The sequence below is a fragment of the Camelina sativa genome, chromosome 20, assembly GCF_000633955.1.
Source record: "Camelina sativa cultivar DH55 chromosome 20, Cs, whole genome shotgun sequence".
NCBI lineage: Eukaryota > Viridiplantae > Streptophyta > Magnoliopsida > Brassicales > Brassicaceae > Camelina > Camelina sativa.
Window position 1 is genome coordinate 15,233,978 of NC_025704.1, and position 12,445 is coordinate 15,246,422.

General features: G+C 41.2%; 3 protein-coding genes across 4 annotated transcripts in view; 1 reads left to right on the plus strand and 2 right to left on the minus strand.

Annotated features, from left to right (window-relative positions):
* Nucleotides 159-3,059, plus strand: LOC104770883 (formin-like protein 9). Its single transcript, XM_010495348.2, has 4 exons — nucleotides 159-1,621; nucleotides 1,717-1,892; nucleotides 1,973-2,220; nucleotides 2,307-3,059. The coding sequence occupies exons 1-4, from the start codon at nucleotides 279-281 to the stop codon at nucleotides 2,910-2,912; spliced, it is 2,373 nt and encodes a 790-aa protein (XP_010493650.1). The 5' UTR covers nucleotides 159-278; the 3' UTR covers nucleotides 2,913-3,059.
* On the minus strand, nucleotides 3,583-5,667 carry LOC104770885 (acyl-coenzyme A thioesterase 9, mitochondrial-like). 2 transcript variants are annotated; one of them, XM_010495350.2, is made up of 5 exons: nucleotides 5,127-5,667; nucleotides 4,858-5,035; nucleotides 4,289-4,758; nucleotides 4,064-4,192; nucleotides 3,583-3,892 (listed from the first exon to the last, which is right to left on the minus strand). In XM_010495350.2, the coding sequence occupies exons 1-5, from the start codon at nucleotides 5,478-5,480 to the stop codon at nucleotides 3,728-3,730; spliced, it is 1,296 nt and encodes a 431-aa protein (XP_010493652.1). In that variant the 5' UTR covers nucleotides 5,481-5,667; the 3' UTR covers nucleotides 3,583-3,727. The 2 variants fall into 2 exon arrangements, with proteins under 2 accessions (XP_010493652.1, XP_010493651.1); XM_010495349.2 differs by having other exon boundaries at nucleotides 4,289-4,761; nucleotides 5,127-5,664.
* LOC104770888 (probably inactive leucine-rich repeat receptor-like protein kinase At5g48380) overlaps nucleotides 11,968-12,445 on the minus strand; it is a 4,971-nt gene continuing 4,493 nt past the window's right edge. The window contains exon 4 of the mRNA XM_019242043.1: nucleotides 11,968-12,397. Within this exon, the coding sequence (XP_019097588.1) occupies nucleotides 12,158-12,397 (240 nt within the window). The 3' untranslated portion in view covers nucleotides 11,968-12,157. The remainder of the gene's footprint in view (nucleotides 12,398-12,445) is intronic.

The following is a 12,445-nucleotide window of genomic DNA, read 5'->3' on the forward strand; positions in this document are numbered from 1 at the left end:
CATCAATTTTTAAATATTTGTAGTTACTTTACGACTGGCCCTAGTGGTCTTCTGTGTCAGTGTCACGTTTTTATTGAATAACAAACAAAACAAAAATGTAAATAGTTATATTGGTAAAACTGAAAATAGTGAGTCACAGAGAGAGTAGTATTATTACACAAAGCTCAAAGTCACAGGTACAGCCATAATAGTGCCCCATTAACTTCTCTCCTCTGTTATAGTGAGTGTGAACAGTGTGTGAGTGAGAGAGAGAGAGAGAGAGAGCTTTGCAAAACAAAATGCAGAACTTTTGGTTGGCCATCTTCTTCTTCCTGCTAACATGCGCACCACCGTCTCCTCTATCCTACGCATCCGCCGTTTCTCTCGGCCGTCGTCACCTCTACGACTACGATTCACCACTTCCTCCTCCTCTCTCCCCCATTAGTCCTCCTTTCTTCCCTACCTACTCCGCCTCAGCTCCTCCTCCTCTTCCTCCATCTCCTCCTCCTCCTCCTACCTTCGCTGTCTTCCCCACATTTCCAGCCAACATCTCCGCCTTAGTCCTCCCTCGCTCTTCTAAACCACACCACGCTTCTCCTACTCTTCTCCTTCCAGCTATCTCCGCCGTTCTTGCCGTCGCCACAGTCTTAGGCTTGGCCTTGTTTCTCTACGGACGACACCAAGGGCGAAACCGTCATGTTAAGAACAGTCATTGTCCTAGTAGCAGCAACACAAGCAGAAGCAGCTATGATGATGAACAGAGTCACATCACCACTAACTTCAATATGGCTGCTACTACATCTCCCTCAGAGGTCTTCTACCTCAATACAGAGGAATCTGACCACATTAGAACCGGAGGAACTTTTTTCTTGAAGCAAGACTCGCCGGAGATACGACCATTACCACCGTTACCAACTCGTAGCTTCCACCACAACAACTATGAAGCAGAGGTAAACGAAGAAGACGGAGAAGAAGATGTGTTCTTTTCACCTATGGCTTCTCTCCCTGGCTCAGAGACTTCAAGCCCATCTCATTCCTGCTCTTCCTCCTGCTCCGGTTGGGTTTCTCCAGCTAGGTCATTCTCTATGACCATGTCTCCACCAAACCCTAGATACTCAGACGCTACTAACCTTCAGTCTCCGTCACCGGAGAGACTAAGAGTAAGGAAACACAACGGAAACGGGTCGGCGTCTTTGAGAATGTTTAGCTTCTGGAATCAAAATGTGGGATTTGGGTTCCCTCGTATCTCTTCTGCTTCTACTTCACCAGACAGAGGATTCATAAGAACACCACTCTCTTCTCTCTACTCTTCAGTTTCTACTTCTCCTGATGGGTTGTTCCGGAAGTTTTTTGATAGTTCGCCGCCGATTTGGAACGATTTTAGTCGGAATGTGAAGTCTGTTTTGCTTTCTCACTCTGCTTCATCAAGAAGAGATTTTGTTATCAACATTGGTGAATCTTCATCTCAACAGAGTAAAGTAGCAGCAACAGTTCCTGCTCTTCCTCCTCCGACCAGACCACCTCCTATTGTTCCACCGTCTCAACCTTTTGTGGTTCAAAATGATGATGTTAAGAAACTATCTTTTTCGGACCAACCTCCCAAACAGCAGCATTGGGACCGACTTAGATCGAGCTCTTTCAAGTAAGAAAAGTGAAAGCTCTCTTCTTTCTCTTTTTGTCTGTTGTTGTTATTGATATGAGTTTAATGTTAGTTGAATTTGTCTGATTGTGTGGTAGATTGGACAAGGAGATGGTAGAGACTCTGTACATTGGAAACTTGTCAAATCCAAGAGATCTTCCGACCCTAAATCAAGAAAGCAAAGTTTTAGATCCGAGAAAGGCTCAGAATATTGCTACTCTGCTCCAACTACTTAACTTAACCACAAAGGATGTTTGTCAAGCTCTTCTTGATGGTAAAATAATAATCTTTAATTTATTGCCATGTGTGTTTTGTAAAAGTTATTGATTTGTGTTCTTCTAATGATTGATTTAGGTGACTGTGATGCACTTGGAGCTGAACTTCTCGAGTGTTTATTGAGATTGGCACCTAGTAAAGAAGAAGAGAGGAGGTTGAAGAGCTTTAGTGATGATTCAGTGATCATCAAGCTTGGTCCAGCTGAGAGGTTTCTTAAGGAATTGCTTCATGTGCCTTTTGTGTTCAAACGGGTTGGTGCATTGCTCTTTGCGGCTAATTTCAAATCTGAGATCAAACGTCTCAGAAAATCATTCAGTGTTGTTCAGGTAATGCTGAAGATAGCTGATTTACATATGCATGTATGATGTTGTAATCTTATGTTATGTCTCATTAAGTTTATCTGCTTTTGCAGGTTGCTTGTGAAGAACTGAGTAACAGTAGAATGTTCTCCATACTTCTGGATGCTGTACTGAAGACAGGAAACAAGATGAATGTTAGAACAAACCACTGTGCTGATGATGCTGATGACTTCAAACTTGACACGCTCCTCAAGCTCGTTGATGTCAAGGGAGTAGATGGAAAAAGCAGTCTCTTGCGTTTTGTTGTTCAGGAAATGATAAAATCAGAAGGCAGTGTGAGAGCTTTAGAAGGCATCAGAAACCTGAATTCAGAACTGAGCAATGTCAAGAAATCATCAGACATTGAGTATGGTGTTCTAAGAAGCAATGTCTTGAAGCTTTGTCAAGGACTGAAGAACATCGAGGAGCTTTTGCTACTGAGCGAGGAGAGTGGATCAAGTGGAGATTTCAGGGAGAGGATGGCTAGATTCTTGAAAGCTGCTGCAGAGGAGATTGTGAAGATTAAAATACGAGAAAGTTCAACGCTCTCCGCATTGGAAGAAGTCACAGAGCAGTTCCATGGAGATTCTTCCAAGGAAGGTCACACAACGAGAATCTTCATGATTGTGAGAGACTTCTTGTCTGTTCTAGACAACGTATGTCACGAGATGGGAGACTGATTCCCATTGTAAGATTTTAAATGTAATGATTAGGAACGTATCTCTAGTTTCAGTGTCTTGTAACGTGTATGACTAGCGGCATCTCTGGAGAATATCTGTATCATTTTGGAAGACATTAGTAGGTGTTGATGCTAATTTGCTTCGAAATCTTGCTCTTAGTTAGTGTGATGTCTATTGAGTATGTGTGGCTTTCCATTTTGCGAGGAGGAAGATACAATCTTTTTACTCTTATATTTGTGCCCGTTGGTGCGATAATTGGGTGATTCTACATGTAAGAAAGAAGACAGACTGAGAAGACACAAGCCAAGGGAAAAGAGCCCATAAGCTTGCTACAACATCTCTTGCTGTTGGTGTCAAGTGTGATATTTTGCAATTTATTTCTCAACTTAAAGCTGTCACTTCTCGGTTACCTAGAAAATTCGAAAGATTTACTCTGTAAGCCGCTCCTCCACTTGAAGATGTATGGACTTTGAGACATTTCTTATTTGCAATTTCTCAACTTGAAACACTTTTACCCAAGACAAACTCCCAGATTTGTACTGGTAACTACCTCATCTAGATCAACTACTTGTCTTCTGCAGCATCAGTGGTATCATTCATTCATCCACATTTGTTTTCTGTTAGTGGTAACAGGTAACCCGTTTGGACATCCAAATCAATGGATTGCAGGTGTAAGCCAAATCTTTGGTTATATTAGCAAATCGTTTAGATACAATAGAAGAAATGCATATACATTTCTAGTTAATTTTGTGGTCAGTGGATAGGTGTATCTTTTAGAACACAGAAACACCATAGATATTAACGCGGAATTATGTCTACTCTTGTTGTTTGCTTGAGTTCAATGCTTCTGCATCCATGCGCTCCAGGATATGACGAGCTTCCTCCTCTGTGGCAGGAACTACATTGCGAAGCTTAAACCCATTGTTTCTGGCCTTTGCCTCTGGTCTTACAGTGAACTTAAAGTAGAATGTATTTGAAACCTACATCACATATGCAACACAGAAATAGACCTCAAATAGACATAATGAGCTTCAATCTTTGATATTGGCACAAATATGCATATTTTCTAAAGAATCAGTGAGCAAGTTCAACTTTATTAGAGTTTCAAATGATCTTTAGAAAAGATAACCACTATCAAGTTAGGATATTACCTCACTGGAACGAATCTCTGGGCTTGTAACATGGGCAACAACTTCGATATTGATGAGCGGACAATCCAGTTTATCCAGTTGAGTGTAAAGCACACAGGATTTGAAACGTAAGAAGTCCCCAACGTCCACCTATCATGCAAGTCCATTGACATAAGTTATATACAGAAGGAGAGAACGTGAACAATAATAATAGGATAGTAAGTAAGAAGTGATTTGGATACAGACTGGTCTTAGGAAATCGACGTGATCAACTTCTAAGAAGTAGGGCACTAGACCAGCAAATGTATAAGCTGTGGAGAAAGCCAACTCAAACGCTCTGTGCATTAAAAATCCTCCAAAGATTCTCCCATGGATGTTCCTCTGCTGCGGTTGGCATATAAGCGAATTCTCAAGACGAGTATCTTTAAGAAGAATGCTGTTTCTGTCTGCAAGAGCTGGCATGTCAGAGAAAATCCTTCCTTCAGCCAACCAAGCCTCGAGCTTCTTACACTCCCCATGATCAAATTCCCTTCTGTCACCTCCCCTCTTCTTCTTCCTCAAGTTATTCCTAGCTTCGGCTTCCTCAAAGAGAAGCTTCTCGAGCTCGGTTTCAGGAGAAAGGCGGTTGATAGGAGCAGCCTTACCAGTCTTAGAGTCACGAGCCACAAAAATGAAGTTGGCAGTTAGCGCAACCGAATCCGAAGAAGCCTTGACATCTTCTGAAAACAACAAAACAGAAGCAAGTGTTTTAATTTTTTCTATATCCAGGATACATGCCTGTAGTTTGAAACTTTGTAGACAATATGTATACATACTGTGTTCGGATTGCATAACTTCGAGTTGAATCTCGATAGATGAGCGACCAACCCAAATGACAGAAGCAACAGTCTTGAGATCAATGCCGACACAAATGGGCTTCTTTAAAACAATCTTATGAACAGAAGCTGTAACCAGCAAGAGTGGCCTCGTTGTGCTATCATCATCAGAACAATGCTGAATCACAAATGTATAGACACACGCACATTAGAATTCTAAAAAGCATCCAACTTTGGCAAAATCAAGACAAAATAGAGAGAGGGTATACCTTGACAGAGATAGTGCCGGCTAAAGCATCGAGATCTTCAAGCAAGATCCCGATACGGACCTCGTTCCATGGATCTCTGTACTGCTCGCGGAGAATAAAGTCAGTGGAGAAAGGGTAGAAAATGGTGGTTCGGCTATGAGAAGGGGTTCTGGTTAGAAGCTGGCTCTGTGGGGGAGCGTTAACAGGAGGATCAAGAAGTGATTCGAAGATTTTGGATCTGGCTTCCCATAAAGCTGTGGTGACCGGTGAGTGGTACATACCAGGCCACAAACTCAGAGGCTTCTTAGTTGAGTCACAAGGGGAGGACGGTGAGGCGAAGGTGGAGACGACGGAGATGGGTCTCGGAGAATTCATGGTTGGATTGGATGATGATGAACAAAGTGAGAAGCTTTCTCCTGGGTTTTTGAAAATGAGGGAAGGTGAAAGAGATGCTGGTGAATCATTCAAAGGAAGGTCATTGGTTTATTTGGTTCCATTGACTTTGGATTGGAGCTTCGACTGTTTCTTTCTTTGACATTGTTTTTTGGAAAATTTATTTTGATGTTATACATTGGGGAATTGGCAGGTATAACGCAAAAAAAAATTAAAACTAAGTGAGTAACTATTCTAACCATGTATCTACTATATTCTATGTATAATATACAATATATACCAATTTGTCTCTATCTCTACAACCACAAACCATCTCCCCTCCTACCACCACAAACCACCTCCTCTTCTACCACCATCACACCACCATCGGACCACCGCCGGGGTTCCGTCGGACCACCGCTGGGGTTCCGTCGGACCACTGCCGGGGTTCCGCCGGACCACCGCCGGGGTTCCGCCGGACCACCGCCGGGGTTCCGCCAGACCACCGCCGGGGTTCCGCCGGACCACCGCTGGGGTTCCACCGGACCACCGCCGAGTTCCGTCCAGAATCACCGCCGACAATCTCCGACGACCACCACCGGCGATTATCTCCGACGACCACTTCCGACGACCTCCTCCGCCCGCCTGCCTCCGGCCGCCGACAATATCCGGCGAGAATCTCCGGCCACCTCCTCCGGCCGCCGGCCACCGGCCACTGTCTCCGACCATGAGCCATCATGCTCTCCACCACCTACAAACACTAAAATGGTAATTTTGTTATACCTCCATCCTAATCTTCAAATTTTTTCAAATATGATGTTATTTTATACTATGGTTTTTTTGTTTTGGTTATTAGGCAAATTCACCCTTATACATTTTAGGTAATATTACCAGAATTTACAAAAATAAAAATTTAATACTATAATATTTTGGGTATTTTTATCGGAAAAAATGTAATTACCAAAATGTCATTGTCACGTTAGACATTACGTCAGAAATCACTGACATATATTAAATAACTAAGCTGTAACACGTTATAGAAGTAATGACGGCTGAGTTATAGGTATGTTGCGGCTGATTTATGGAAAAATAACATTTGAGTAAGAGCGGACGGCTGACTTAGAGCATAACTCAGCCAAGCATTACGGCTGACTTATTAAAATCTGGCTGAGTTATGCTCTAACTCAGCCGTACACCCGATGGTTGAGTTGTCAAAATTTTGGCTGAGTTATCACTACAACACGGCTGAATTAACTTTTTTCGGGTGGCTGAGTTATGAAAAACGACTGACTTATGAGATGTAGTTACGGCTGAGTTATGATTAAAAACTATAACTCAGCCGTGATAGGCTGACTTATCGTACAACTCGGCCATTTCACGGCTGACTTAGTAGCAAAAGATTAATTACTAGAATATTATTCAGTTACGGCTGACTTATTAAACGATACGGCTGAGTTACATATTTTCAGTTGATGAAGCGGCTGAATTTGGCTGCCATTTTTTTGCTTTTTAATTACTATAATGGTATTCATGTTATTCCCAAGATGAGTCTTCTCCGGCGACAATTATCAGACTCTACCTACTATTAAACGGCGTTCTTCATCTATCTTCTCAGACCCACTCGTCCGAAGACCTTACCTCGCATTCCGTCGGCCTCTAACCGCCGACGAGATCTTTCTTCCTTATTTCCACCATGGTTTTTGGTGAGATCTTCCCCATTCCTTCTCTCTCTTTCCGCCAGCCACTCGCAGCGCTGGCGAGCAAATCAGCCAAATCTTCTTATTCAATTTTGTTACTATCAAGTGAAGAACATTTTGCGGAGTACTCTCCACACACTGGTTCCACCAGAGAGTCACCGGATCCGTCGCACATACGTTACTTATTTCCTTCTCTCGTGTTGCTCATCACTCTCTCCTCATGTCCACAAAGCAGTTTCTGCTTTTTTGACCACGAGTTATGCTTGGAGTTGACAAATGTTGAAGCCAAAATTCCCTCACTTGAGTTCTCGTGGCATGATAAATCTAGATCTGCTCCTGTTGAACGCCGTCAACGGCTACTCCTTCTTCGTAGAGGAGATCCGCCTCCCTTCACTGGTCTCTGCTCAGCCGGTTTCTCCCGTTGTCTCATTTCCGGCAAGATTCCTCTTGACACTTTCCCTAAACCTAGCCGTCTGTTCTTTTCTCACTCACACCACTCACGGCTTTGCTTTATGGTGGGCCTTGACCTGGGCCAGATTGTCATGTGGTCTAGTCCGTTATTCAACCACTTCCTCCCATGTGGAGAGATTGCTCCTTTCATGTAAAAGGGAAAGAGCATGAATCATCTTAGTGGTTAAGATGTATTGTTTTAACTTACTAGATTTGATGGTTTTATCAAAAGCTAAGCATCAAAAGTTATATCTGCAAATTGTGCAAGTGTATCGTTGTAGCTCCAATGTACAATTCTTATTCCGTAAGGGTCTTTTTGTAGCTTTATTCCTATATATCTCATTTTCCTCCTCATGTGTTAGATCATTTACACTTAGTCCTTCTTTTTTGGAGAAATTGTTCTCATCAAAATCCTCCATTATGGAGAGAATCATGGTATCTTTATTCTTATTGGATATTGCTGCTAAAACCTTCACCTTAACTATACATGCGAGAACGCATCTTGGCGGTACGAACACACTTGGAAAGATGGTCTTTGTAGTGCCGTACTATGAGCCCCTTGTATCCTCCTGTGAGGAAAGAGTTGCTTTTAAATTCCTCTTTGAGCAAAGAGAGACCCTTTTGGTGTATATCCCTCAACTGCGAGGTGTGTGTGTCTTCTCATATCAATTTCAAATGGGAGAAAACATGTTTTTCCGTCATTGATGTCTATCTCAATGGGAATTGATACGCTTGTGTATCATTGTACACCAGCCATATGCAAGGGCTTTATCTCTCTACGAAGCTTATTGCTTGGCTCGAGACCGTGGATGGCAATCGTATGGCTTCGGATTTCTCTTCTATTTGCAGACTATGGTTCTGGGACTGCAAGATGTATTTCTCGTCCTTCTTGCGATCTCCCTTTTCAGGGAATGGGTGTTTCGACACTTCAGGCGCAATATTGGGAGCGTAACACTGCTAGGAATCTTATGTATCCTATGCGGCAATGTTTATCATCGGAGTTATCAGTCTGGCAACAGATCACACTCCCCTTCTTTAGATGGCCTACTAGCATAGTAGAGCTCTTTATCTTTTGGGTCTTTAATCCCTTTGTTTTAGCTTTTAAGCCTAGTTATGTTTCTTTCTGTTTTATTTCATGGTTTGTTGTATCATGTGTTGTAAACAACATACCATGGTCAAGTCTCCTCCTGTGTAAGTTTACTGGTCTGCGTTCGGCTCCCCTTAGAGGAGAGTTTGTAAACCTGTAACTTAATCTAAAGGAGTGTTTGTCGACAAAAAAAATAGTATTCATGTTGTGACTGAGTTATAATTTATTTGATGGCTGAGTTTTATTTAGGCTGAGTTATAATTGGTTTGATGGCTGACTTGCCACGTCAGACGCATCATCCATGTCAGCACTCCATGTCATCATTTTTCTTCTCCGGAAATATGAAACGTCGTTCCTTCGACTCTTGTTCTTACATGGTTTTTATCTTCGTCTTCACCTTGTTCATCTACTTCTTCTTCACTTTCGTCTTCACCTTCTTCTTCACCTTGTTCTTCTACTTCTTCTTCGCCTTGTTCTTCATTTTCTTTCATGGATCCAGTTCCGGTACTAGTTGTTTCCGGTAATTGGGTAAAGAAACAGAGATATGTATATAACACCGACGATTGAGGGTATATAGTTGTGCAGATAGATGGAGGCACAACACACGACAAGCTTGTGGAGCTTGTTCTTGAAGACTACGGATTGGAGGCGTTTAGCCATGAGCTAAACACATACTCTCGATGTAAACAAGTTGGGCATAATGCAAAAACTTGTCCGATGCAGTATTATTGTAACACATTTGTTTTATTTTGTGCAATAACTCAGGCGTCAAGCATTATAACTCAGTCGTCATATTAATCGACGAGACCTTTCGTTTTACGCTTTCAGATTATTCCTTGTGATAACTCAGCCACAAAGCATTATAACTCAACCGTCATATGAATCGACGAGACCTTTCGTTTTCCCGTAAATACTATAACTCAGCCGTCAAGTAATATAAATCAACTGTTTGCTTTCAGATTATTTCTTGTGATAACTCACCCACAAAAAGTTATAACTCAGCCGTCATATGAATCGACAAGACCTTTCGTCTTCCCATAAATACTATTACTCAGCCGTTAAGTTTTTTTTTTCGGGTTGTGACGTGGAAAATCGAAAATGAAGTGTATTTTAATTTGCTGATGTGTATTTTTTTATTTTTTTTAATCAAAATCGAAAAACTAAATCCAAGGGGTAAATTGTAATTACATCCAGGGCACTAAACATTTGAGCAATTTTTAGAAGATTGTTAGATATGAGGAATAAACCAACTTTTGTATAACATTTGAGTGATTCTTTCTTGTTTTTTTATAAGGTTACCTTTCGTTGATTCTCATCTAATTTCACAATATAAACTTTGTTTCTTATATAGAAGTAAATTGGAGAGATTGTTATAAAATGAAATAGAATCAATTCTAATCGAACCTAAGGGGGGTGTATTGAACTGAGGATTTTAAGAGATTTTGGGATATTTTTAAATCCTTGTTATTTTTTTTGACAACAGGATACGAGATTGGCCCAAACAAGCCAATACGAAGGAAAATTGTTTACATAGGTAACTAAATGCGGAACTGAATGAACACGTCGCGCCAGACTATCCGCTTTACCATTTTGAGAGCAAGGAACGAAGACTAATGAAAATGAAGCAAACTCCTCTTTATCCGCCTGAATGTCCTCCAAATAAGGCGTAAAAGCTGACCACTCAGAAGGCGAAGACATCATCTTCACCAAGTCGGAGCAATCAGTGAGAAAGACAACAAATTGGTTATCCGCTCCAATCATACAACGCATAGCCCAGATAAGGGCTTCAACCTCGGCATGAAGAGGAGAGAGACTACGTCGAAGGTTGGCTGCTCCCATAGTAGGAGCTTCACCCATGGGTGAAGTGCAAAACCATCCTCTACCAGCATAACGATCTGTCGCTTTCCAAGAACCATCTATAATACAAAGATAACTCGACGAAGACCTAGGAACCCCTGATCCTCCACCTCCACTAGATAAAAACGCATGGTTCATATCTGATCCTGACACCAAGTCCTATGTCTGAGCCTGAAACCAGGCTTTGGCCTCATCCTCCGGTAAATGCAAAATTGCTAGTGGGTTCGAATCCAGATTACTAAAAAGTTTATCATTGCGTGCTTTCCAAATATACCAAAGAATCCAGGGAAACACTTCCTGGAATGGGACGTTTTTAAACCGCCAAAAGAGAGAATCCATGTTTGTCAAAACTGATTCCGAAGGCAAATTTTCCAAGGCCGTCGGGAACTGCGACAAAGCCCAAACCTGTCTGGCAGGTGGACATTCAAAAATGGTATGATTAATCATCTCCTCACACAAGCCACACGTAACATCACAACTCATACCACGTTTATGCAGATTAGCTGTGACCGCCACACAACTCGAAAGCTTCTGCCACATAAAGTGTCGGAGTTTCGAGGGACACCAAATTTTCTACACAAAGGCCTTCAACGGTACAAAGTCCAGTCCAAATATTGTGGGCTCAGTAGGAGGCATCAGATCTGAACGGAGTATATGGTACCCTAATTTAACCGAATATTTACCAGACTTAGTAAAATGCCATCCCAACAAATCCGGTTTATCCGATTGTCACAACGGTAAGGCAGAAATTATAGCAACATCTTCCGGTACAAACGTAACCGTAAGCTGAGCCATATCCCAGGAATTAGAACTCCTTGTTATTTAATTGATGATTTTTAAAAATCATCTAAAATTCTATGTTATTGAATGTGAAATTTATAAAAATCATTTACAATATCTTGTTGTTCAATCAATAATTTATAAATCTCATTTTAAATCTACTGTTATTTTTTTAAAAATCCTATTAAATGTGATTCTAGGAGACTTTTCTAACATTTTTAGTTCAAAAATATGTCTTACAAAATCACATCAAACTTCAAAATATTTGTTTAATAAAAAGACTTCTTCAATCTACCAAAAAAACGGACTTCTTCGACAAATTTTTTTTTTGCAAACTCTCTGTCTCTTTCTCTCTCTCTCTTTCTCTCTTTCTCTCTCTGTCTCTCTCTAACAAATGTTTGAGTAATAATCAAATTTTAGTTAAAATGGGTTAAACTCTTTTATTGAGTTCGTACTTTGGGTTTTAGTAAAATGGAAAATGGCGTGTTGTGTTAAACAATAATGAGATACAATTCAAGTGTAAAATCATTTCAACCAAATTGAATAGTGCCCAAGATTTAGAAAGCAGCAACGACGCAGTGGCAAAACCAAACCAGTGACAGTACTACACACCAAAAGCTCCGTATAAGCAAGTAATAAGAGAGAGTGCATCAACAACAATATTTCATATTACAGCCACGCCATCGACAAGGAGAACCCAAAAATAAAATAAAAGAAAGACAATACTTACTTTAAACATATATATATGTAGTAGTTTATATATATCTTTGGACTGCTACGACTAGAGATGTCTCACCCTTCCTGCTTGATCAGCGAGCTACTATGAGCTCTTCGATGAAATCGCCTTCACCTGATTCAGAGGGGATTAAGATATCATCATCGACGGTGAAGTTGTAGCTCTCTCCAATGGCCCTCAGAAGCTGATACACTTCAAACATGGTAGGCCTCTGCTTTGGTACTTCCGGTAGAACGCAGTTGCATGCTACTTTGAGCACTTTGAAGATCTCATCATCCACACCGTTCCCAAGTAAAGACCTGTCAATCGCTTCCTGCAGTTTTGATTCACTTGATAGCTTTGTAATCCATTCCACAAGGTT

Coding starts and splice junctions, on each gene's coding strand:
- LOC104770883 (XM_010495348.2), top strand. CDS start 279: ATGCAGAACTTTTGGTTGGCCATCTTCTTCTTCCTGCTAACATGCGCA. Junction 1,893..1,972: donor TTGTCAAGCTCTTCTTGATG/GTAAAATAATAA, acceptor TGATTGATTTAG/GTGACTGTGATGCACTTGGA. Junction 2,221..2,306: donor AATCATTCAGTGTTGTTCAG/GTAATGCTGAAG, acceptor CTGCTTTTGCAG/GTTGCTTGTGAAGAACTGAG.
- LOC104770885 (XM_010495349.2), bottom strand. CDS start 5,480: ATGAATTCTCCGAGACCCATCTCCGTCGTCTCCACCTTCGCCTCACCG. Junction 5,036..5,126: donor CCGGCACTATCTCTGTCAAG/GTATACCCTCTC, acceptor TTTGTGATTCAG/CATTGTTCTGATGATGATAG. Junction 4,193..4,288: donor ACGTCGATTTCCTAAGACCA/GTCTGTATCCAA, acceptor CTTGCATGATAG/GTGGACGTTGGGGACTTCTT.